This window comes from Pomacea canaliculata, linkage group LG1, assembly GCF_003073045.1.
Source record: "Pomacea canaliculata isolate SZHN2017 linkage group LG1, ASM307304v1, whole genome shotgun sequence".
NCBI lineage: Eukaryota > Metazoa > Mollusca > Gastropoda > Architaenioglossa > Ampullariidae > Pomacea > Pomacea canaliculata.
The window spans coordinates 6,198,016-6,223,619 of NC_037590.1; the positions used below are offsets into that span (position 1 = coordinate 6,198,016).

The 25,604-nt window shown below is 41.1% G+C and overlaps 2 protein-coding genes and 1 long non-coding RNA gene across 3 annotated transcripts; 2 read left to right on the forward strand and 1 right to left on the reverse strand.

Moving 5' to 3' along the window:
• Window positions 1-2,173: 2,173 nt before the first annotated feature.
• On the reverse strand, window positions 2,174-8,158 carry LOC112570405 (angio-associated migratory cell protein-like). Its single transcript, XM_025248824.1, has 11 exons — window positions 7,893-8,158; window positions 7,175-7,285; window positions 6,103-6,249; window positions 5,469-5,611; window positions 4,942-5,086; window positions 4,614-4,712; window positions 4,219-4,364; window positions 3,874-3,947; window positions 3,538-3,628; window positions 2,881-3,040; window positions 2,174-2,390 (listed from the first exon to the last, which is right to left on the reverse strand). Exons 1-10 carry the CDS (start codon window positions 8,002-8,004, stop codon window positions 2,915-2,917), a joined length of 1,194 nt encoding a protein of 397 aa, XP_025104609.1. The 5' UTR covers window positions 8,005-8,158; the 3' UTR covers window positions 2,174-2,390; window positions 2,881-2,914.
• A 12-nt stretch (window positions 8,159-8,170) lies between these two features.
• Window positions 8,171-10,518, forward strand: LOC112570416. Its single transcript, XR_003100626.1, has 2 exons — window positions 8,171-8,325; window positions 9,537-10,518. It is a non-coding gene; the product is annotated as an uncharacterized LOC112570416 (long non-coding RNA).
• A 9,311-nt stretch (window positions 10,519-19,829) lies between these two features.
• LOC112569105 lies at window positions 19,830-25,217 on the forward strand. Its single transcript, XM_025246789.1, has 2 exons — window positions 19,830-21,123; window positions 24,777-25,217. The coding sequence occupies exons 1-2, from the start codon at window positions 20,158-20,160 to the stop codon at window positions 25,068-25,070; spliced, it is 1,260 nt and encodes a 419-aa protein (XP_025102574.1). The 5' UTR covers window positions 19,830-20,157; the 3' UTR covers window positions 25,071-25,217.
• The last annotated feature ends 387 nt before the right edge of the window (window positions 25,218-25,604 follow it).

The following is a 25,604-nucleotide window of genomic DNA, read 5'->3' on the forward strand; positions in this document are numbered from 1 at the left end:
TGTGTTTACAACTCTGCCTTTTGAGCTGATGTGCTAAAGAATGAAATTCAAATAAAGGTAAAAGTGATAGTTTGGACTAGGTAATGAAAGTTGTGCAAACCTTTTTCTAATGATTAGTAAAGCTCAGGGAAAACAGCTGAGTGGTAAGAGCATGTGCAAACTGTGGTGCAGAGAATTTGCCCCAGCCATCAGGAATGGGTACCAGACTCATCAGAGGGTTGCGGAAGGTAAGGCAGCTATGAAGAGAAGACAGGCACTGCCTTTGCATAAAGCTAGCCTCCAGAAAAGGGTCTCAAACGCTTCGCTTCATAACAGCCAAAAAGGGGACAACCAAAAGTTTATGCAGATACTATTTTCCTAAATCTGGGTAAATGTTCTGAGAAATACATCTACAAACACTGTGTACAGTCATGACATGACGTCAACATGTTCTCAGCTGTCCCTTTGGCGGAAGCCCTCACATCATAAATGCATCTATCCTGACATCTTGGTGTGATGTCTGTAGTCATGTATCTCAAGAACAGAAGGATGTAGTCAGCCAGATTTGGGGAAATAGTATCTTGTGCTCTGCTTTCAGTTCATTCTAAAAGTGGTGTCGAGGCATAATTTTGTGCACTAGTTGTAGGGGAGTTCTGATGGAGTGCAGAACAGGTGAACATGTTGGAGAAGGTCCCTCAGTGAGTAGCCTGTCCACTCCTTCACATTAGTCACCCAGCCTTCTGTTTGCCATGCTTTACACCAGTGATGCCCAACCTTTTTCGGCCTGCGGGCCATATCTATTTCGGACAGCCGTGTCACGGGCCATATCCATTTGGGACAGCCGTGTCGCGGGCCACTTCACCGCAAAAATACAAAAAAGAAAAAAAATAGAGCAGATACCATTTTTTTATTAGAAACAAGTTGTACTTACTATTATGTAGTAATTAGTGGGATATTTGAAGTTGTTTTTCCGAAACCAACTTCTGAATGTCCGGCCTCATCGTAGAGACACCAAGTCGGAGCACTGAATCGAAATGTTCGTCCATCGAAAAAAAGATTGGGAAACGCCCCTACGTGGGGATAAATACTTCTTCTTCCCCTTTTTCGGGTTTTTTTTTTTATATTATTATTATTACTAACATGCCGATTTCCTGCACTGTGGGCAGAAGTTTCGCGGGCCGGATGGCACCGCGTCGCGGGCCGGATATGGCCCGCAGGCCGTAGGTTGAGCATCCCTGCTTTACACTATTGAAAAAATAAATGTGTCCTACTAGATGTTTAAAAAAATAGTGCTGTGCATATCCTATCCTATCTGTTGAAAAACATATTTTCAATGATTTTCTGTGCAAGTCTTGTTGGCTTCATGTTCACATATGCAGTTTTTTATTAATATTAAAAAATTAGTAATAATCCAATTCCTATCTCATCAGCAGTGACATGCGCAAACCAAATAGAATAAGCTATCAGAGGAAGCAGAGAAGACTGGCTTGAGAGTGATGAGAATCAACAACAAGCAGGAACTCCCAATCAAACTTCAAGGAGAGAACATCCTGGAAGAAGACCGCTTCACGTATCTGGGAAACAGTGTCAACAAGGACGGTGGAGCAGATGATGACATCAAAAGCCATATCAACAATGCCAGGCATGCTTTCAACAGCATAAGCCCCATCCCAAGCATTATCTTTTCACAGTAAGACCTGCATCTTTAACACCAATGTGAAACCTGGAGAGTGACAAACACCATCAGACAAGCTGCAGACCTTTACCAACGCCATATTCTGGGAATGAAATGACCCGAAAAGATCTCCAACAGTAGCCTGTGGAAAAGAACCAACCAGAATGCCACTAGCCAAGACATCAAAAAGGACAAATGGGACTGAATAGGACACACCCTGCACAAACCAGCTGACACAATTGCCAGGCAGGCTCTTGAATGGAATCCTTGGGCGAAGAGGAGAGTTGGGAGACCAAAGCAGACTTTTCCAAGAATAGTAGAGAGCGAGGCTATTAAAAGGACATCGGAACCACATGGGCTCAACTGAGGCAGGCTGGCCAAAACCGGGTCTGCTGGGTCCTCGAGGAGCAACAAGGTATAAACAACAACAAAACAATGATCCAAGGTTATTGGATGACAAAAATAGTTCAAGATTCAATGAAACTCACTATCTGCAAAAAAGTAAATAGCATGAAAGCATAATATTTTCACACTGTTTTATTGATGTCAACAGTGCATCCTTTTCAACATTTAAAAGTAGTAGAACATTTCCATTAGAAATTTCTGTTCTAAAGAGTATCACAAGAAGCTGTAAAAAATACAGTGCAAATAGTGGATGCAACAGTTCCTTTAAGACTGCAAGCGAAAAACACGAGCTGTTCCATCTTCTGATGCAGAAACCAGACAGCTTTCATCTCTGTAATTAAAATAGGGAAGCAAGCTGATCGTTTCTGTTAATTCGTGATGCTAGACATATCTCAACATCCACCCACACAAAACTTCCCCCTTTTTAAACTTCATCTTGCACAGATTATTTTACCACCTCTAAATTTTGAATAACCTGGGATACTGCAGCAAGATAAGCTGCAAGTTTGCCAGTGCTCTCACTCAAAGGCCCTTCAAACTAAGTAGATCTATCAACTTGTTACATGATACTAGAACACTTTAACTCGTTCAACACTGACAAAATCAACGCCATTCTGTAGCTGTGAAAATGTTCATATCTGCAAGGTGAAACTTGTATAGCAAAAGTTAAAAATATTACTGCTGTAATTCAAAAATAGCTTATTCCTAAATTCTTGATGGTTTATGTAATCAAGTAATAACGTAATAAAGTGGCCAAGTTGGTGAATAAAGAATGAGATCTAAGAATGTTTTGCTACCTCACCAACACTTTCCCAACCTACCTGGAAAGACTGAAATCTAGGAGACTTGAATTTTTTAATGCCCAGTCCATACAGCCTTGCAGCTGCCACTACGTGTATCCCATGCACGCATAATGCCATCAAGACACGCAGTGTATAAAAGATAAGAGCTGGAAGACCACTGTAATCTGCACACGCCAGCCTGCCCACAGGAAGCCCACAAAAGAAAATCAGTCTCCATTCATTGTCATTTTTCATTATATCTAAATTTCTCTGCCATGTCGTCTGTCAGACACATTTGTGTAGCTATGGCAGATATTAAGCACTGTTGGTCAAACATTCAAGCTTTTCATATGAAACTTTTAGTCTGTCACCTTTACCAATAAGTTTACTTTAGCATTACTCGATTTCACACAGTTGACTGTTAACATGACCTTAGCATGTATCAAGGGTTCGGTATTGTCTCTCATGCTAACAATATCATTATTCAGAATGACATTCTGTCATTATTGTTTGCCTGACCACATGCTAATTTAAGTTACATCCCTTTCACGGAATATTGGGTATTACACACAAGTGCAACTTGAGTGCAACTGTGTGTGAAAGTAGTACTAATGATACTCCTATGGTGAAATTTAGTGAAAGAATATGCTCTAGGGCTACATATACACAAAATACACTAAAGAATACTGGACCCACTGGGTGCTGCAGGGTGTGTCTGACTGATGACTTAGGCAGATCCCACACCTCTACTGCACCACTGTTGGTGCCAGTCGCTGCATATGCTGCCCTGAAAAATACCATGCATCCTCAATCTTCAAACAAAGTCATTAATTTAAACTAATAATGAACTATAAAAACATGTGAAGTTAAACATTTTGCTGTAGTGAATATTAACCTACTCGGCAATCTAAAATGTGTGACAATTAAGAAGAAGAAAAAACCTAAGGCAGTATCACAACAACTGCCCCGCACCCTCTCTCTCTCTCTCACACACACAAACCATATGTGCACAATATTCTACAGATTACTTACACTGGTGAAAAGCCCACAGCTTCTACTGCATTATCCTGGTCCCTGTTGACGGCGCAGTTCCATGAGGATACTAGCTGCATGCATAAATCCCAGTCACCATATACTGAGCATAGTTAACAGCAGAGCATGCACAACTGCATCATTAACATTATGGCAGGAAAAATAAAAAGAGGTCCCAGAGACCCAGTGATTAGACTCTACTTCTGCCCTGCAAGTCAGAGATTCTTCAGTTGTAAAGTTTAAGAAAGCATGCTCTACGTAGAAACAAGACATTTATAGACAACGTTATCCATAGGATGGGCAAAGACCAACTACTGTTCTAAAAGAAAAAAATATTTTATTCACCATGCCAGAAACTGAGTTGAAGATTTTTGCTGTTGCATCAGCACAACCTGATATCACCAGACTGTTGTCTGGACTACAATCTATGCTCAAGATGGCTGCCTTTTCTTCCTCTTCATCTTCGTCCTCTTCCCTTCCTCCACTGACTGCTATGGATGATGGTAGTTACTCTCTAAAAATTGCCTCGCACTGATATACACCTCATACACACTACTTGCATTCAGCTGGCTTTAAAGCTTTCAATAAAATGGCTTTGAAATAGTACACTAATAAAACACTTTCAAAATATGTCTATTTCTTACAACTCCGATGTCAACTGTTGTGGAGCAATGGCATGTTTTGGTGCATGTTCATTATTTACAAACCACAGAATGAGAGAGAGATTCAGAGATAGTTACCTGCAGGAGTAAAGTGGCGCCAGGTAAACTGTGCCTTATTTTCTTTCAAATCCCACAGTTTGACAACACCATCTGCATATCCCACACAAGCCGTCTTGCCTGCATCAAATTAGTGGCTGTTACAGCTTATTAGAGTACAGACATCTATCACATTAACAATAGTCATTAATAACCACTTGTACACTAATAAAAAAAGAATTTTGGGGACATGAATGATAACCATTTAATCTTTATTAATAGATGTTTAACAAATGACTACTCACTGCACAAACATCAACTTTTATGCCTTTGATGTTGAGCACTTTTGCAAAGATAATTAGAGACTTACCATCAGGAAGGACTTTGCCACAGAGTGACTGTGTACCATGTGACTGAAATGTTTTGCACTCTCCTCCTGGGATTTTCCACATCCACATGTCTCCATCGCTGGTTCCGACCAGCAGAACATGAGCAGAATGGTGCCACTGTAACCACTGACAAATGAAGACAGAAAAATTTGGAGACCATAAAATCCATGATAAAATGCTTTCAGTAAACCTATGACATTCAAGTGAAAAGTTGATATCTAAATTAATCTGCCAGTACCTATCAAGGAAATAAATGAATATACCAAATATACATACAGATGATCTACACTGTTTGAAATACAAGGTCCCATAATTAACATTCCTTTCAATGACAGACACCTAGAGAAAATCAAAAGTCAATTTAAAATGAATTACAGCAGACAAAAATGGATTTTAGTACGTAGGAAAATGTTACAATATATTGAATGCAGAACTAAAAACTGTCCAAACAAATTCAATCACAGCATACATAAAAACGGAAAGCATTTACAGCAGTGTAAAAGTGTACCATAATGTCGGAGCCGCAGTCAAATGACCATGCCAGTTCCTTCTTCTCACAATGCCACACTCTGATTAGTCCATCAAGATCTGCAGAGGCTACATACAATCCATCATGGCTGAATCCTACACAGCTTACTGAATTCTTGTGGCCTGTAAAGCAGAACCAAAACAAAACCAAAGAAATCACTGAATGCAGGCTCAATTCAATACTGATATTCCAAATTCTGTTGTAGCATAGATTTTAAAAAGACATAAATAATTGATGGATGTTATCATATTACATTAAATATAACCAGCTCAGCACAAATACAACATATGTGTTATTTCTTTTGAGAATACTTCGAAAACACACACACAAACCCCCCACCATCCTTTTTAAATTGTTTAATTCTGTCCTCACAAACTAAAAGAGAAACTTCAACAATGCCTTCAGATTTGCTTGATGCTGACCAACAGCTGGACTTCCACTTATTTTGAAAGATTCTTATTTAAGACTATCTTCCAAAAGGAGAATAAACTCTCTGTAGAGTTACATACCTTGTCATTTTGGGGCTTTGTTTTGTTTTGTTTTTTTAAGTGGCATCAGAATTGAGCTAATGGCTGATTTCATTAAAAAAAAAATTCCAAAGCAGTGAAATTACCTGTACATTCAAATATAACCTGTCCTGTTGTGATATTCCACACATATGCTGCATCATCTCGACCTCCAGTCACCACTCTACCACTGTGCGTAGGGTCAACGTGTACTGCATACACCTCTGGTGGTTCCTCTGCTGGGTGTGGCTTTTCTAAACACAAAAATACCCAAAATATTATCTCCAGGAACACCATAATAAGACATCAAAATAACTCAGTGACAAAAGTTGTTATTCTGGACAATGATAAATATGCTGTTACTCGCTAATCTAATTTAATTTAAGAGATTCTCATAGTTCTGCAAAAATGTAAACATTAAAAATAAAAATCATTCATTCTATTGGCAGCGTCATTACTGGGGATGCAAGACAAAGATCTTGCTGGGTGGAACATTTTGGAAGAAATACTGAACCACCAAAAACCACTTTGAACATTGCCCAGCGGCCAAGCAGCTCCAAGTGATTACCAACCCACCAACCAAGGCAGAAATCATCAAGGCCATAAAGTCTTTGAATACTGGCAAGGCGGCAGGCCCAGATGGCATTCCTGCAGAGGCACTCAAGGCAGACCCCACAGCCACAGCGGAGATGCTACGTCCCCTGCTGCAGAAAATTTGGGAACAGGAGCAAGTCCCAGAAGACTGGAAGCTTGGCTATCTAGTAAAGCTACCCCTAAAAAGGCAAGCTGACACCATGCAGCAATTGGCGCGGGATTACGCTAATGTGCCTCACAGGGTTGGGAGACCCAGACAGACATAGAGGAGATCAGTCCACAGTGAGGCGGAGGCAGCTGGCATGACATGGTCCCAACTGGAAAGGGACGCCAAGAACCGGATCCGATGGCGGGGTGTGGTTGCGGCCCTATGCTCCACTAAGGGTGAATAGGAAGAAGAATTCTATTTGCTAAAAGAATAATAAAAGTATTGTTTGTATATGCACATTAAAGCAAACTTCTAATCTTAAACAGTAGCTGTACTTATCTGGATGCATTACATGTGCTTCATCAGTCACATGTACATATCCCACCCGCTCATCACACAGTATGTTTTTGAAGGATTCAAAACATTTATATTCTGACCTGTATGAGCTCTGAACACAACAGCTGCCATGTCTTCTACAGGAGTCTGATCGCCTCCTTCAGCCCCCTCTTCTTCCTCTCCTCCCATCTCCATGTCTTGTTCATCAGAGTCTGCAAGGTGAAGAGACATGGGTTGGGGGGGGGGGGTAGTTGGGATGAATCATCTGAATTTGCAGCAGGTGCTGCTCATTTTCACAATATCCCTCACACTCATACCTGAATCATTGCATTTCGAACTTTAACAGTGTGTGTACAATGACTTCTACTAATGCTGTCCATGATGAATTCTAACAGCCTTCAAACACATTTAGAAGCCATGTAAAGCCTGTAAAGGGCGAAGGATGAATAGGGGAAAAAAGCATCTTCTTGTTTATTAACCCTAAAGTTAATAAAGAATTGATTTATTAAGCTTCATTGATATTTTAAGCCAATGAGAGTTATTCGAGATCGTTACTCGGCTCTTTCACCACTCAATATTCCGGTTTTCTGTCCTATCCATCCAATAATTTCCGTTTCTAAAATATAAAAAATATGACGGCTTTTAATTAATTACTCTCAGACAGACCAGCACTAACTAGACAATTGAATACTCATCACACACTGACACAGATAATCAACATATAGACCCACTTACTATCATAACTCATCACGAACACCTAATTTTTCTTAAGTATTTATAGTCCAAAAAAATATTCAAAAGCTGAAATAGCTATTTTACCTATGATGCCTTCGTCTGGCAGGTCGATAACCCTTACGATATTTCTTTCATCTAGCAAATCATCTTCGTTTTCGTCTGCGTCCAAGTATTCATCATTCTGGTTAGGATCCATCTTGATTTAACAGACTGATAAGTCTAAGAGAGATTTATTTTAAATAAATTAAAAAATTATTTTAAGTTTCTAATGCTAGTGATGGAAACAGTCACGTTCGCTACATCACAGAAACGATGCTGCTACCATTCGACCCACTGGAACTTGTTTGTAGTTCAGCTCCACGCGCGACATCCGGTGACGTCAAGTGATTTTTATCGCAAAAGAACTCCACAGTGTGTGTGTCCTTGAAGGAAGAGGAGTAGCACTGCATCGAAGTGGACTGTCACCTGGAAATCACAACATGAAACTTGGAAAAGTTCCAAAGATATATATGGGATGGTGAGATAAGTAGCGATATAGCTGGCACCTACTGCAACATGTACTACCGCTGTAGTACCCGTTGTGGTGGGGATTGTAGAATCTAACACTCATTGCATGGGTTTAAATAGGACTGCTCCATATCAGCATCGAGTGAGAGTTATTTTGTACGCTATGTGTAGTAGAATCCCTGGTTGGACAGTAGTACCAATATCCACAATATTCCTGATTTTGTGGATAGTTGGGAAATTTGAAGTAAAGGTAAGGTTGGTGTCGAGAGTTCTGTCCCTTCTCCTAACAGGCTGAGGTTATCGGCTCTTCTTGATTTTGTTTTGTGATCGTGCTTCGATTTGGATAAAAGCATGAACGTGTATTTATTCGTGGATAAAAGTGTTGGGCCTTCGTGTTTACATGTGCTTTTGCTGCGTTTTGTTACTCTTCTGGTTTAAAAAGGACTTTATATAATGTATACAATGTTATTTAAAGTGCGAACTGTTTGGATCAATCAATCGATTAGGCATTAACGATAGAATAACTTCCAAGCTTTAAATAAACTTTAAAGTAACAACTACCTGAAGTTGCACGCAAACCAATGTATTTTTAAAGCGTAAAACGTGATATAAGAAACTGCACCAGACCTGTTTTTAACGGTTGAATGGATTCATGACTACAATCGTATCGACCATAGTGGTAAAATCGTACAGTGATCGAATAAGCAAATAGTCGAATAACCCGGTGACCTGTGATATACCTCGTTGGTAGATTTGTACAGAAAATGTCCTAGTGTGATTTTACTTTTTTTAGTGTGCACGTCTGAGTGTATGGGCTGATCGGATAGACAGAAGGGGGGGGGTTTAAACGCCATGATCTCCCTCTTCAGAAGGAGGAGTTGTTGTTATTGCTATTATTATTAAAAATAAAGAACACGCTTAAACGAGTAGACATGAAAGAGGCTAATTTATTTGAGAATTGCAGGAGCCGTTCTTAATACGCTAGGTTACTGAATTTATTGGACGGATTCTTGTTTAGTTAAAGATATTCCTATAGAACACCGAATAAGAATATTAAGCTTTTGTGTTTTTCTTGCTTTGGAGAAGGAAGAAGTAGCTATTCTGGTTTTACTTAGCAGAGCAGAGCGAAACGCTTGGCGGAATATCCTACCATCACGAAGTTTAAAAACAAAGTTCTTATGGGTCACAAATAGTCCCTAATATATGGTTGTTTCGTTTCAGGACTGTTGTCGTTGCTATTGGCATCACATCGTTTGTACTTGCCAAGAATTCAGTGACAAAAAATCGGGCGGCTGTCATGAAGACAAGGGAACGCATTCGAGAACAAACAAGGGCAGAGCAAGAGGCGCAGCGGGCCAGCTAACATCAAACTAAGGAATATTAGTGACGTAGATACTGACAGGAGAGTGATGCTTGGAAATCTGGTGGTCAAAAGTGGGACTGGCATTGTTTGGTATGACAAGAGTGTCCTTTACACCAAAAAAAAGTTAACTGTTCAGACGGCATAATCCATAGGTTGTGCGCATGGTTGAATGTGAGTGTATTTGTTGTTACTAGTGACAACTGAACTTTCGTTTCGTTGTAAAATCGCTTTTACACTGTACATGGGCCGAATGTTAAACGACGACATGATTTTTAATCTCAGTGTCGTCAACTACTCTGTAATGTTTTAAGAAAGTGCTTGCTGTGTGGCGCAAGTAACGATTTCAAACTAAATCTCACTTATCGACAGTCTTCTGTCTTGGGTGATACTCTATTCGGTCAGGGCTTGTGTTTAAGGGCAATTTACTCAGGTAACATTGCCATAATTTGGGGATCCAATGGATAACGTTAAGCCGACAGACAAAACATTTCCGGATTCATGAGACACCGAGAAGATGAAGTTAAAAGGGCTGTAAATTTGTTCAGGATTTTTAAAACAGTGCTATTTCAGAGTTTCAAGTATTCATTACACACACACACACAAATCTTTCTTTAAAAAGTTTCTTTAGTCTGAATCGACAAATTACCATTGAGAAGGAGATTTGGATTGGTCAACGCAAGGCCATAAATATGGGTTTTCTGCGGATAGCCGATTTACTCAGCTGAGATAGAGTAACAGGCTGGGTAAATATGTTTCGTAAATACTAGGTCTGCAGCATGTACCCAAATGTCAAAGCGCTCATTGGGCTGGATAGTGTATTAAAGCTGTGAAAACCCACAACCTTGGACTATTAGTGAAAGAGTGTGTGTGTATTTCGAACAAACATTCACGTCACTGTATGCCCCGCTGTATCATCAAGATGGTTATGTAGACTAGGTGGTTCGAACGGACTCAAAAGAGGAAATCATTGCAACGATGACTTCTTCGTTTGGAGCTGAATGTCGATATAGCTGCTTGCTTCTGGCCAGTCTCAGACTAAAAATCAGTCATGCAGCCGGTGTAGTACATCGTCTTTACGGATTAACACCGCCAGCGACTGAAACTGCGTGTTGTCGCCCCAAGGCTTGTAACCCGTCAGTAAATGTATTTTTGGACTTACAGTGTTTCCTAAAGTATCTGTTGTGATTTTACATAGTTGTTTTTTTTTTTTTTTGTTTTTTTTGGGGTGTTTTTTTTTTTTTGGTGTAATTGCTAAATTGTATGGAAGAAATGGCTCCACGATGTATGAAAATGTTTTCCTGCATGCATCGGAGCCTAGCCGAGAACCGCACCAGCTAGTTTCATCGCTTAATCACTGTCTACGCAGCTAAACAGAAAACTCTAATGTGCAACATCTCTGGCTGATTTTATTTTCATAACATGATCCTATTGTCCCGACTGTACATCGCGTGTACAACACATCGACATAAAAAAATGATCGCAGTCAGCAGACATTAGTGACAAAATGGCATCGAATATCGATCCGGGAAAAGACCAGAGATGTAACAGACTGGATTTTCTTTTTCTTTTTTTTTTTTCTGCTCGAAAAATCCTTTCTTGCGTGCTAATTTTCAGTAGCAAGTTCAGTTTGAGATTCACGAACTCCGGATGAGAAGATATAATAGGATCTTGCCCCCTTCCCCATCTCCCTATAGTCACGTTCTATCAGCCATTTTGACGTAAATGGCTTAAGTCTGGTTCATCCATGTAAACACGGCAAGCCTTGCCTTGTACAGACATGCGACTTGTGTGACATCCCCACAGAGCGGTAAAGCCAGGCATCGACTATACCAGGAAGTCGAATGAAATGTTTGGGAACGAATTGTTCCAACCGTCTTTATCCAAAATAGCTTGGGTCGAACTTTACCATTTATTGTTATTATAGCTTATGTTATAATGGTTTGTAATTTCCTGAAACTCATTTTGTGTCGTTTAAAACGATGACACGTTCTCCTTCCTCTGCACGTGTGCAGTGTGTTCGGAAGGTCGTCTCAAAAGAAAGCTGAAATCGTGACATCGGTCGTGCGTGCACATTGTGTTGCAAATGTCTATCTGGACAGAAATCTAATATGATGAGCCCTTCGTCAGCTGTCAGGCTTTCGTTATGTTCAGTACAGTTTTAGGTACCCCAGAGGCAGTGTTGTGAACAGCAAACAGACAAAAAGTAGGGGTGACCTGTAACGGGTATCGATAACCTTTACTTTTGTGTGAATCTTTTCTCCTCAGATGCATATTTTAAGCAGTCCGGTTCTTCAATATTCTTCTTTTTCTTCAGTGTCCATCCTTAATTCAATTTGCCCATCACTCTGACAGTTTTATTCACTTAAGACGAGTCCATACATTCAATAATCATCCTAGGAGTCTTTCTCGATACAGCTGTTTTAAAATTCATTCAAAATATTACAAAAAATATCGTGATGTTGAGCAAGACCAAACGATATGGCGTTGTCCATGAAAAGGGTTTTTATTTTTAAATTGTAAACGATTTTTGCTGTCGACGAGTGAACAGCCCCCCACCCCCCAAAAAAAAAAAAAATAACTACTGGCAGTGAAAGGCAGAGGAAATGTCGATAGACGTTTACGTACAAGAAGAAAGAAAAGAAAAACGAAAAAATGTGGCTAATAAATAGGTCTACATTTCACAAGAAATAAATGTGAATTTCGTTATCTTCATCAATGTCTTTCTGTTATCATCGTTGTAACCACCGTCTCAGCATTCTCTTTGTTTAAACAGTGTCAGTTTGGATCCGTGTATACTGACATTTCCCAGACGCAGTACATAAAAGGCTAACAGTCTACAGACTATCAGCACCGTGCCAGCCAGTCTCGGTTATTCCGGGTTTTATTCTAATGACGTAACCTTCAGGGTCAATAACAGATTTCTTTGCGCTGGACTTTTTTTCTCGCCGTAAATGTCACGCTACCTGCACTTCCTTCATTCTCCATCGTGCAGACGTTTATATTTATCCAAAGCTCTTTTTTTTTTCTCTTTCTTCTTTTGTTAGCAAGAGGGATGACGTGTTTTTTATTTTGTTTTTTGTTGTTGGGTTGTTTTTGTTGGTTTTTTTCAATAGTTCAGTCTCAACTTTTAGTTAGGCCAGTAGTCTCAGCACTAGGTGTCCGGTTAGTATCAATACGTAATAGTCTTTCAATTGTTTGAGTTAGGCCAGCAGTCTCAATCTCAATTTTTGAAAAAAAAACAAACAAACAAAAACAGGAGGAGATGTTTCGGGCAGGAAAGGGGACGGATTGCGATTGATAATTATGTATAATTTACGAAAGTGACATCAAAACGACAGGTGCTTCGCTATTGCGCTACAAGGATGCAATGCATAAAAAATTGACATAAATGGAGCAATATATAAACATATATATATATCGAAAGTAGAAACTAAAATGGAAGCTGGAAGGGGTAGTGGCAAAAGCAAGTCAACCTGGGCAAAACCTAGTTAGTACTTACCAGTAGCAGTGGCTTATCGACTTTTCTCACTCATCATCTTCGTTGTTTTATTTTTCATTCAAGTGAGACGAAGACGCTTGGTTCATTTACAGTTGTTGATGACTATATTTGATACATTGGTATTGACTTAGTCCATAGAAAGGACATTGTACCTGAGTGACTGTCTTCACCCTTTTCTACCACTGTGAAGTACCAAGCACACACCACAATAAGAAGGATAATTATCTGGCTAGATATTTGGTTTAGCTGCCAAATAAAATATGGAATAATAAACTGAAGGATATCTTTATATATAATTTAATGTATTATCACAATGTCGTTAGTAGTAATAACACCAAATATCACTAAACCTAATAATATTATTTCACTTCTTTTTTGTAACTTAAAGCCTGAGATAATGCTTCAGTCTCTCCTGATCATACATCCGATGTCTTCACAAAACTCAAATGTAAATAATGATGACGGACTGTTCTGCATGAGTTGTAGGTTGAGAGTGTGTGTGTATGGGGAGGTTCGTTAATTGTACTTTCCTCCCATCAAGTGAACGACACATGTGTATAAACGGCCATGTAGCTGCGATACATCGTAAAGAGCCTGGAATAGTCACAGAAACACAGGACGAACCTACTGTTAGCGCGCCTGTGCTGGAAACTGAAGCGTGCGCGCTGCAGCTCGCCTCCGGCACGTGCAGCGGGAACTGCGCACGCGCCGTCACTCAGCAGGAGGCGCGACTCGTCCGACAGGAGAGTTCCACCAAGACCAACAACTCTTGGCACTCTCGGGACTTTATTCCGCTCTACAGCACACCGTCGCTCTTCACCGCCGCAGGTTCAAACTCATTTGTGCAGCGGTAGTTGTACTGACACTAAAGTTCAGAGTTATGGTTTCTGTGCACGAGCATCATTCACCTTTTTTCTATCGGAAAAGAAATTGAACATCAGCGATCCTGTGACACAGTTTCTATGAACTGAAAGGAACTTGAGAACTTTCAATTTATGACGGCGAGAAAGAAAGAGAAAGAGAGTGTATGTGTGTGCTTCAACAGTGGTGATAACTGTGATGTGCAATTTAAATTAATAGACTACAGAATAGTGATACTGTAGCTGTATGTAAAGGACATACATCTTAAAAAAAAAAAAAACCCAAAAAAAACCACAGCACACAAAAGTATTGAGAACTGAGTCACATGACTGAGGCAGTGAGCGGTATGTTGGTCAAGGTATGTAATTCTTTTGGAATTTAATTAGCTTTTGCCAGTAGCATTTTGGGAAACATACATCCTAGCGCTCTTACTACGTTGTGGACATTTTGTATCCCATATTATTCAATGTCCGTTATTTTATATTTTGCTTGTTTGCACATAGACAAGCATCTATGGATTTATCCGTTTATTCTTTTCGAACCTTTAATTTTTCATTCGTCCTTCCTCCTCGAAGACAAGTCTTATCGTTCTGCTTTTAGTTAGAAAAAAAGGTTATTATGCTACAACGTGTCTTTAAAAAACACCACCTTTGACCTTTTCTTAAGGACGAAAGAACTGAGGTAAGATCAATATTATCTAACTTCGCCATCGTGTCTTGCTTTGAGGACACCGCAGACAGAATCCATCTTCTCTCAGTATGGAGTCTCTTTCGCTTCGACTCTTTTTCTCGATTCTGTCCCATCCCAACCCGTACCTCAAGATATCGAGTACTCGGTGTGTCCACCGCTTTGATGCACCCGTCTGCACCTTTGTACCATATTCGAGGGCCACGTTGATGAATAATTTTTCACGTATAACCTCCGTGTCGGGCACTCCGTTGTATCAATACTCGTTTACATCCTCTGTGTGTGCCGTTCTATTGCATCAATACTCCCTTATTCCTTGTCTTCCGTCTTATGGTATCCTAAGTGTACAGTGTGGAAACAGAAGTCTTCATTTTTTCAGAAAACTGGGCAGAGGGCAGAAAATTCCCTCTTCCACTTGATATGGAGTCAAGTATATTTAATTTATTTTTTCTGTCCCCTTGAAATGTTCTTCAACCGAGCAGTCGATGCTGGTCACTAAAAGTTGTGGACAGAACCTGTACGCAGTGCAAATAGAACGTGCTGAAACCACCACGCAGCCATGTTGCCCCACGTAATGGAATATAAATCACTGTAGAACTTAAACAGATTAATACTTGCCTTCAGTTTTAAAATCGAACAACATCAAAAATGAAACACTGAGAGTTAAAAAAAAAAAATACGGGGATCCCATCTATTGAAAAAAGTAAATCGTGTTGAGTCCCAGAATGAAACTATAGCCGGATTTTAAAGACCAACCTGCATGGTTTGCGGTTTTTGCAGATATCGTTAGTAGAGTTGATGTGAATCAACCTGTAAATATCAGCTTCCAAAACCCACCCGTTAATTATCCAGTAGCAAAGTATGTGATTCGTACCTGCGATCAACGAGCGCCGCTAACAGTGTACTACGTCACGCTAACAGTGTACTACGTCACGCTAACGGTACACCCTTCACAACATTGTCAACCCTCAACACCAATCCCAGCGACAGTTCGGATTATTTGGACATTGAAAGTCTGCATTTCTCGTGCTAAACAAACAGTTTTTCAGAACCACAAGAAATGCCGCCAGCGTCCAAATAATACCAACTGTCGCTCACTCTCTCTGATTGGTGTTGACTGCTGGCAATCTTGTGAATGGTGCACTAGCGTGACGTAGTACACTGTTAGCGTGACGTAGTACACTGTTATCAGCGCTTGTTGATCGCAGGTGCGAATCGTAGTGGTAATTAATTAACAGATGGGTTTCGGAGGCTGAAATTTACAGGTTAGCTTTATACCGCCTACATCTACTGATATCTATTTTAAATAAAAAACCCACACACACACCACTCAGGTTCGTCTTTAAGCAGAGCGAGCCAGGATCTGTTTATTAGTTTCATGTCAGTGATGTTCATCGATTCCGTAATGATAGATGTGTATTTTGTAGGAGAATACAGTGAAAGCCGCTGAATGTTTAAAATTGCGAAAAACGTCTGAAAAAAAATTATTTTATGGCGCGCGCGCACACACACACACACACACAGGCAAATAATATTGTAGCCAGTAATAATTGACATTTTGCGCTCGTTTTAAGCGTAGGCACACGAAACAAACTGCATATAATATGAGCGGCTTCGCTGGGACAGGAAATTGCATGTATTTTCAGAGTTCTGCTCCCTTGCGAGCAAGGGAATATGGGCAGGATGACGACTAGCTAAATTATTACTACCACCATGAGCAACATTTTCATCATTCCAATAATATTCAATGTGATTGTTAGCGGTCTAGTTATTTTAACTTTTATAAGTGTGTTTATACTTTTCAAATGAAATCTCTGATTGTGAAACCATCCGTACATACTGCCTCCTTCTCCCTCTTCCCTTCCCTCCTTCCATCCCTATCGATCCCTAACACTCCAACATTTCTGTTTTCGTACCTGTTTTTTCATATAGTCGTTAGTGATCACGTGATTCTCACACTCAGATTCTCAGGACGAGACTTTGTGTCTTTTTCATCAAGCCGCCCTTTCTGTACTGTCTACCATTAATTAACCTTCAGACATACAGCTGGCCATGAGAATACTGCCACGGACAAAGGTTGAAGAGATTGTCCTCGTTAGCAGTTCGAACTCCGCAAAACCCAGGAAGGACAGACCTTTCAGACGCTCTTTGCTATCTTCTCGCCATTCTGTTTTACCAAAGGTAGGTACAATCATTTACTTATGACTTATTCACAAATTGTTTCATGTGTATAATTATAAATGTTCGCTTTCCTTTTTTTTAACAATAAGTGGTAGCTTTTATTTATTATAACATATCATATGTTAGGTAACACTGAAATTAAAATGTGAAATTTTGCCTGTTAAGGTAACGAAGGGCATAGATCACGTGACCTGATAACTCAGGAACGTTTGATACACTTTTTAGTGGGAAATTATATGGTTATGCCATGTAGATATTATGTTGTAGATTTTGTATGACCGTAATGTAGCTACTGTAAATGTAATACATATATTCTTTGTAATGTAGATATTGTATGCTTGATGTAGTGACTGTAATGCCGATACTCTGTGGTTATAATGTAGATACAATATAAATGTAATGTAGATACAGTATACTGCATGGATGCAATGTATCGTCATATACAGACATACTGTATGTGTAGGATACCATAGATACGATACTGCATGAGGTTAACGAAAACGGCAATGTCCGCGCCATGAGACGGACTGAGTTGTCGAAGCGAGTCGATACGCGGCGTGAACATCAACAGTCTCTTGTGGTTACAGTAGGACGATTAGCATGCTGTTGTTGTAGACAGCCAGCCATGCATATCTAGCCTCCGCTGCTCGCATGCATAACAACACACACGCACACGCACACGCACACACACACACACACAGACGCACGCTCGTATGCGTACACGCAAAGACGCAAAGACAGTCAGCCAATCGGACATGCAGAGAGACCATAATTTTTTTTATACAGATTACCATAGCTTCCTACGTGTGTGCGTGTGTGCGCCTTTGTGCATGCATGCGTGCGTGCGTGTATTTTAGAGAAGCTGGGAGACTGGAAGATGAAAGCTAAAATGGAAATAACGGCAGTGTTTTTCTCCATAACGTCCTCTTTGTTAACTACTAGATTTTCATCATAGTGCAACACCTAGCAACCAGTGTATTTTCTCTGTAATGTGATCTCTGGTAACCAGTCTGTTTTCGTCATAACGCCATAGCTACTAACCACTGTGTTTTCATCATAACGCGATTTCCTGTAATCCACTTATATTCTTATAACGCGATAGTTGTTAACATATGTACTTATACAGCCATAGCTGTTAAAATCTGTTTCTCTAGCGAGTTATGTTAACAGTGTGTTTTACCCATGACGCGATATGTATTGACTGCTGTTGTTTCCACAACGCGATATGTATTAACTGCTGTTGTCTCCACACTGCGATATGTATTAACTGTTATTGTCTCCACAACGCGATATGTATTGACTGCTGTTGTCTCCACAACGCGATATGTATTAACTGTTATTGTCTCCACAACGTGATATGTATTGACTGCTGTTGTCTCCACAACGCGATATGTATTGACTGTTGTTGTCTCCACAACGCGATATGTATTAACTGTTGTTGTCTCCACAACACGATATGTTAACTGCTGTTGTCTCCACAACGTGATATGTATTCACTGCTGTTGTCTCCACAACACGATATGTATTGACTGCTGTTGTCTCCACACCGCGATATGTATTAACTGCTGTTGTCTCCACACTGCGATATGTATTGACTGCTGTTGTCTCCACAACGCGATATGTATTAACTGTTGTCTCCACAACACGATATGTACTAACTGCTGTTGTCTCCACAACACGATATGTATTAACTGCCGTTTTCTCCTCAACGCGATATCTGCAAGTCAGCATCAGAAAGTTCGAAATCGTGACACACTTGAACCATTCATTTCCACCCGCTAATTGCCGTCACGTGCAGCAGCACGAAGAGTACAGGAATTTCCGCCACATGATGCACGACAAACAGCTTCTGGGTGCCTTACATCAACCATAGTACAACCCACAGTACAACCCACAGTACAACCCCCAGTGTGGCACCCGACGCTCAACAAATGTCTCCCAAACTTGTAATATTATTCTGAGACTATGAAAAAACTGAACTACAGAAAAGTAAGAAAGGCTCCTGATTAAAAACTTCGAAACGACCCCATAACATTTTTTTTCAGTTTTTTCAGTTTTTAAAGCATGTTGTTGTGACGATGCTTTCCATGTCGCTATTTCGCTAAATTTATGAAAACATTTCTCATTTTCTGACGATACATTATTGGGGTTGCTGAAGGTGTATTTATTGTTCACTTACTGATGGAGTCTGTCCGGAGACAGTCTGCTGCTCTGCCTCTCCGTGCATCTCGCTGCCGGCACGTTACACGAGAACATAGTTTGGTACAGGAGATGCAGGCACACATCGATTTGTGCATCAGTGTTTCCAAGATGTAGGACACAGACGACACAGTCTCTCGACCACGCCTCCATTACACAAAAAAAAAACTTTCTCCGCTTACGTCGTTATCTCTTAGAAATACCTGACAGCACTTCACAGCCTGCCGTGCTTCCGGCGCGTGCGTGTGTTTGAGAGAGAGAGAGTGTGTGTGAGTACATTCATGTACATGTACGAGTATGCGTGCGCTCGTTTGTATGTGAGCGAAAGAGAAAGTGAATGCGTGTGTGTGTGTGTGCGCGCGCGTGTTTGTGTGTAACAAAAGAGAGTGTGTGTGAGAGAGAGAAAGAAAGTGTGTGTGTGTAGAAGTGTGTATATGTATGTTGATGTATATATACGTACTCGCGTGTTTGTGTAGTATAAATATAAGAGAGAGAGAGAGTCGACAGTTCTAGTTCTCCGCAAAAGAAATTCGTGTCGCGTTATGAATCTATCTACTGCACTTAAAGACCAACCCTAATGTACTATGAATTTAAAAGGACATTTAATTTGTTGACAGAAACTATTAATTCATATAAATAGTTAAAAATGTGATTGCACTGCGATACTTAATATTTAATTAATTGTGTTTGCAGGATCCCTCACGGAAGCACAGATTGCCAAGGTTCAGACACTGTCATGACATAGAAAATTCTACATTCCTGTGCTGACAACTTAGTGGGGAGCTGAAGTCTTCCAGCAATGTAACCACTACTTCGATTCTTTGGATCCGTGAGACACAATCCACTCAATAAATTTCTCAAGCTATGATCTAAGACTTGAGGCCCGAACATGACAACGAATGTGAAATTCCTGTCGACAGTCTGACAGTATGACCATTCAGCTAAACCCGGCAGTGACGTTTTCCTGCCAGCCGGACCTGGTGTTGGTGACGAAATAGCAACCACTTCCCTCTGATGATCAACATCCTCTAGCTAGTTTAGGCGTGCCCCCGATGGTGTCATCACAGGAAGTGACGTCGACGTTGTCCTACGCCAGCACCTCCTCGCTGCAGACGTTCCGCTACAAACTGCAGGAGGTGCTGCCTGTGCATCTCGTGGAGCGCGTGCTGTGCCCGCTGTCGGTGACGTTCATTGGCGTTAGTAACGTCACTTTGTTAGCGCATGAAGCGTGCGTCGTGTGGCGCACCCGTCGCGTCACCCCGCCCAAGCTGCTGGTCCTGGCGCTGGCTTCCGCCGACACGCTGGCCACGCTGATCGGATTCCTGCCTCTCTGGATCCTGTCCGACACGCAATTTTCCGACTACAACGCCTCTGCCGTGGTGGACACTTCGCCGCCAGCATCCAGCGAGCTACAGCAGCAGGCCACGAACACGAACTCTGACCTGCTCTTCGGAGAAAGCGTCACCATCTCAGCTGGCGAGGGGAATGACGCTAATGTCCTGACCAGCGCGGGCTACTCTCTCTGCCTCTTCCTCCTGGTCACCTTCTGGACGATGGCGCAGTGCATTGTGGTTGTGATGGGGGTCGAGAGGGTGCTGGCCCTGCGCGCACCTTTCTTCTACACCGCGCACTGCTCGTGCATGGCCTTCCTGCTGGTGCTGGCCGCCCTGACTTTGGTCTCCGGCCTGATGGCGGGAATGCACCTGTTCGTGCATCTGCGGGAGGCAGCGCTTCCCCAGCACTCGCTGCTCTTCGCGGGTTTCCTGGAGGCCGACTCGCTGGCCCTCAATGGCGTCCTGATCGCTCAGGGCGTGCTGTGGACGCTGGTGCTGCTGCTGTGCAACTGGGCCGTCATGCACGAGCTGCGGCGCATGGAACGGCGCGTGACGGTGATGCGAGTCAAGGACCAAAGCGAGTACCTCAAGCAGCTCAGCCTCGTGCATGGCTCCGGCCGCGAGTTCTCGCGCCTGATGATGACCATCAACGCGCTTTTCCTGTCTTCCTCCTTCCCGCACCTGGTGAGCGATCAGCACTGATGGGTTTTTAAAATTAATTTATTTACTTCTCGTTCGTTCACTCACTCATGTCGGCTATCAAAACGTTCTTTGTGTTTTCCTCTGGACTGGTTGGTGGTTGGTTTGTTGGTTGGTTGGTGGTTGGTTGGGTTTGGGTTTTTACTCATTCTGTCACTCGCGCATACGTTGTGGGGACTACAAAAGTTGATTTTTCGTTGTTTTGTGTCTGTGGTTTTTTTTTCAGTCTTATTTTTCCCCCTTGCCGATTTCGTCTCTTTTTGTATTCATTCGCTATCTATCTATAAAGTACATAGGATACCCGACGTTGTCTAGGTGGAGTTGTTTCATCTGACAGGCTGTCAGTTCTCAATTCGCTCGCAGACCAGATCGAGATGTAAGATACAAGAGGGTGTAAGAGGAAATTCGTGTAAGCGTCCTGTCTTTTCTACTGAAGGGGAGATAAGAACTGGAATGCTACCAGACACCACGGACCTTTTCTCTCTTTCTAGCGTTTAAGTGAACCCAACGGTAAAATCTCATAACAGGTAAAATAAACATTAAAATAAAGCAAAATACCTAAACGAAACCTTCTCGCAGACAGAAAGGAGTTGTAAAAAGCTTGGTCGCGATCGGACAAACGGTGTGGGTTTGCACAATGCTTACTTAGAACCACATACCCGTCCCCACACTCCCCTTTATTTATACGACAGCTGAGGATCTCTTTGATTCTCGCGATATTCTGTGAATTCATACAAAATTAAAGGTGTTCACTTTCTTTTTCCATTACACCGGCTTTTGTCTTGCTTATCAGGCTGTTTGCAGGGGCTGTAAGCCATCATGGTATCGTGAGACATCCTCACATCGGTGCCAGTTCAAATCGCCACCCAGACAATCCACGGGCCTAATGTCCAGCCAGCACGCACAGTTCAAACCCAACCTCTCACCCACTCCCAACTTCCTTGCCAGAACAGAATGACTGATTTCTCAAGACATCCAACCTTCCTCATTATCTCTTTCTCCTTTTTTTCAAGGAACGGTCACTTTCTTTCAGGACTATTTGAAAATCCTTTTGTGATGCTGTCCAGGATAGCTTAAATATTTTCAACATATAACATTAGTTAAAAGCTTACTTCATTTCGTCTACACTACACTAAGTCACTACAAAGTTTTAATGCATAGTTTTTCCATTGATATAATAAAGTTGTAATGTCACTTTATTCTTGAAAAACGTATCTTACATTTGACAAACGGTAATTTAGACACAGAGTAATTATATTAACTAACAGGTAGTTGATTTTAAGCTCTCATTATTTTCAAACAACATTTGCAAACCCAATCCGATTTCCTGCAAAATGCGTTTAACCATTGAGTACTCCAAGAACATGTCTGCTGACAAAATAATAGAATGAAATGGAAAAACAGGGAATGAAGGACAACTCATTCGCAGACCCCAAGCGAACTGCTTCAGCTAAAGTTTCCACTAATCTTGTGTTAAATCACTAATCTCTCATGGCTGAGTTCACATTGTTAGCTCACGGGGCTGTGGGGTCGGTTGTCCTGACCCACGAGCTATTTGTCGTTGATCTTTACCGCCGGTGAGACTGCACACCTGGTGTCGCATGGCTGGCTGTTGTGTCAGCAGCTTTGAGTTTCACTGAGTAAAAAACGGTTACATTTACAAGATAATTGTCAGCCCTTCTCCTTTATCGTCTTTATATTCGATGACGACGCATGATTTTCCATGACTCACGAGATATGCTGTCAAATGCTTTCTTAAAGTCTACCAACAGCATAGAGAGTGCTGTTCTTTTCTGTACTTTGTTGTATAATCTGCCTTAAGGTGAAGATTTGATCACTACATGACCTTCCTCTTCTAAAGCCAGCTTGTTCTTGCTGATGATGATAAGAACAGTGGAGAGCGTCTTAAACATGATTCGACTGAAGATTTTGCTTGTTTGTCCAGGCAGAGTACCTCCGCCAATCATTACAGTCCCTAAAGTCCCCTTTATTTCGACAGTTTGAAAATTATACTCACCTTCCATTTTTCTAGCGTTTGTTCATATTCCCATATTTTCTGGAAGATCTTTCAGAGCAGCTTCTGGATTTCTTCTACCTCCAGATTAAACATTTTGGAGCAAATCCCATCACGACCTGGGGCTTTGCCATCATTTTGGGGATGGCTTCATTTTCTTCTGTAAAATAGAGTTACGAGGATTTAATTTTGGTTTCTAAAAGTCCTGGGGACATTATCCTCTACTGCATCAGAAGCAATTTATTATTTTGTAGCTTGTCATATCATAGCAATATTTGTAAAAAAAAAAAGTGTAAATGTCAGAAAGACAAGGAAAATGAGACCTGGCTGGCTGACATTTTCTCTCCCTCCCACACAGAACATAAAATATAGACAGGAAAGTCTCAGTATTCTAGTGTAATCAGACTGTAAACTAATGCTTTATTCAATTTGATTTTAAAAAAACTGCTTCTTTTAACAAACTAGATACAGTTTCAAACTAATTCAGATAGGTCTTAGATGCAATAGTTATATCCACAAACGAATTTCTGTTCTCTCTCCATCACACACACACTGTCCCTTATTCGCGTGTACCACGAGGGCCATTAACCACAGTGTAACAAGATGAAAGAGTTTGTTGTCAATAAGCTACCTTTATTATCGGTCTGTGGAGAGTAGTTATTGTGTCTGTCACCTGAAGAATGTACTTGATCTTGGTTATCATCCAGGACAACATGCTGATGGCCGCAGTCAACGACGACGCCACTGGTCGTCTGGAAACACAGAAACCATTAAACTACATCCCATCCTGCATAAGAAATGAATTTTCTTTATGCTGAACAAAAATTATGAGACATTGCTTGTTTCCCCTCTTGTAAAATACAACCAAAACAAAAATTAAATTTTATTGAAGGATCATCCACATGTCTGTCACAACTTTCCACTAGTGTCTGTAGAGTCTAGTTTACCAGAGGTAATAACAATCTAGAGGATATCCGGCTTCAGCATCCCTGGCGGTTTTTTTTTACTCTGTGTTTTTTTTTTAATTAAAAAAACTGTACGTTCGAATTCAACACAATTTTGCCCTACACTGTACTGGTGCAGGTGTGTTCAACAAATTTCTGCTCGATGAAGTCTACGTTCTCAGTCACTTTATTGCATACAAACCTTTGGATAAGCGACAGGTCACTCCGCACCTTGTCGCGAGATAAACATAATTGTTTATCCGTAGGTTTGTGTGTCTGTGACTCCGCCGCTCCAGCTCCATGAGGATGTCACGTGATGTCAGACCATTGTTCGAGGACGCTTCAGTCAATACCGGGGGCGGTCGGTGCGCAGTGCCTAAAGTGCCTGTCATCACGACAATGACAATCGAGAGTTGTAAGTTCGGATCTCTGCTCAGATATCCTTCTCTACGGATGTGACACCTGTTCACATTTTTTCCCTCATTTCCTCCATCCTGTGTGTGTGCGCGCGCACATGTTTGAAGGTGTATTCGATGTCTACCCTAAAGGTGTGTTCTCGTGTGCCTCACTAATGTGTAATAAGTGTAAATCATTTACTGTTTCTGGTAGGAAAGGGCGACATATAAATGAACAATCTTTATTTATTTACCATGTACGACCTTTTTTCGTGTTGTTTTCAGGTGTGCCTTGGGATTCGCCTGTGCCACTGGCGACCTACCTTCTCCGTGCAATATTTCTGTTGGCGAATGTCACACCTGCCATCTCTCATCAACCCTTTCCTGTACGGCTTTCTGCGCAAGTCCCTGCGCAGTCGCATTCGTCGTGGTTTGGAGCGCTACTTCCTGTGTCTACGTTCAAACCGGGTGGGCGATGCCGGCGCTCACACCCGAACTGTTCACTACAACGTCGCGGAGCTGCCGTCCGCCATCAGGCCGCGTGACCCGGAAGCCAGCACGATACACATTTCAGGGTGAAAATGTGATTCAAAGAAAATTTTAACTTCACTGTTTCAAAGTGATTTTGAAAGCATCTTGGTGATATTTTCAGTTCTGTTTCGGATTTTTTAAGAATCTCATTTTCTAGAGCAGCATTACAACCGGAAATAAACCCTGCAGGCTGGTTCTGTAGCCTTCCTCACCAAAAATGTTTGTCAACTTCATTTTTCATGACATATAATTAATGTACTAGATAGTACTGCTAATACATATTACATTCTTTTAAAATGAGTTTGATAAACCATTATTAAACAAGAAATTTTAAAACATCTTTAAGTAACTGTGCTTATATGATTATGAAATCATCTTTTGTGTACGTCCGCGTGTCTTCTCCTTTTTCCCCCCAAGTAATTTTATTAGCAACTGATTTTGCTAGTGAATTTAGGTTACTAATTGACAGATATCAGTAAAAAGGTAATATTTCACAATTTTTACGTTCGCACCCTAGTGAGCAGGCACGCACAGAGAGAGAGAAAGAAAGAAAGAGGAGCATATGAAAACACAAACAAGCAT

What these genes read in the sequence shown, in the direction of transcription:
- LOC112570405 (XM_025248824.1), bottom strand. Translation starts at nt 8,004, where the DNA reads ATGGATCCTAACCAGAATGATGAATACTTGGACGCAGACGAAAACGAA. An exon ending in GCCAGACGAAGGCATCATAG is followed by an intron (nt 7,286 to 7,892) that starts GTAAAATAGCTA and finishes TTCACCTTGCAG; the next exon opens with ACTCTGATGAACAAGACATG. An exon ending in GACACACCCTGCAGCACCCA is followed by an intron (nt 3,041 to 3,537) that starts GTGGGTCCAGTA and finishes TCCTGTGGGCAG; the next exon opens with GCTGGCGTGTGCAGATTACA.
- LOC112569105 (XM_025246789.1), top strand. Translation starts at nt 20,158, where the DNA reads ATGGTGTCATCACAGGAAGTGACGTCGACGTTGTCCTACGCCAGCACC. An exon ending in CTTCCTCCTTCCCGCACCTG is followed by an intron (nt 21,124 to 24,776) that starts GTGAGCGATCAG and finishes TGTTGTTTTCAG; the next exon opens with GTGTGCCTTGGGATTCGCCT.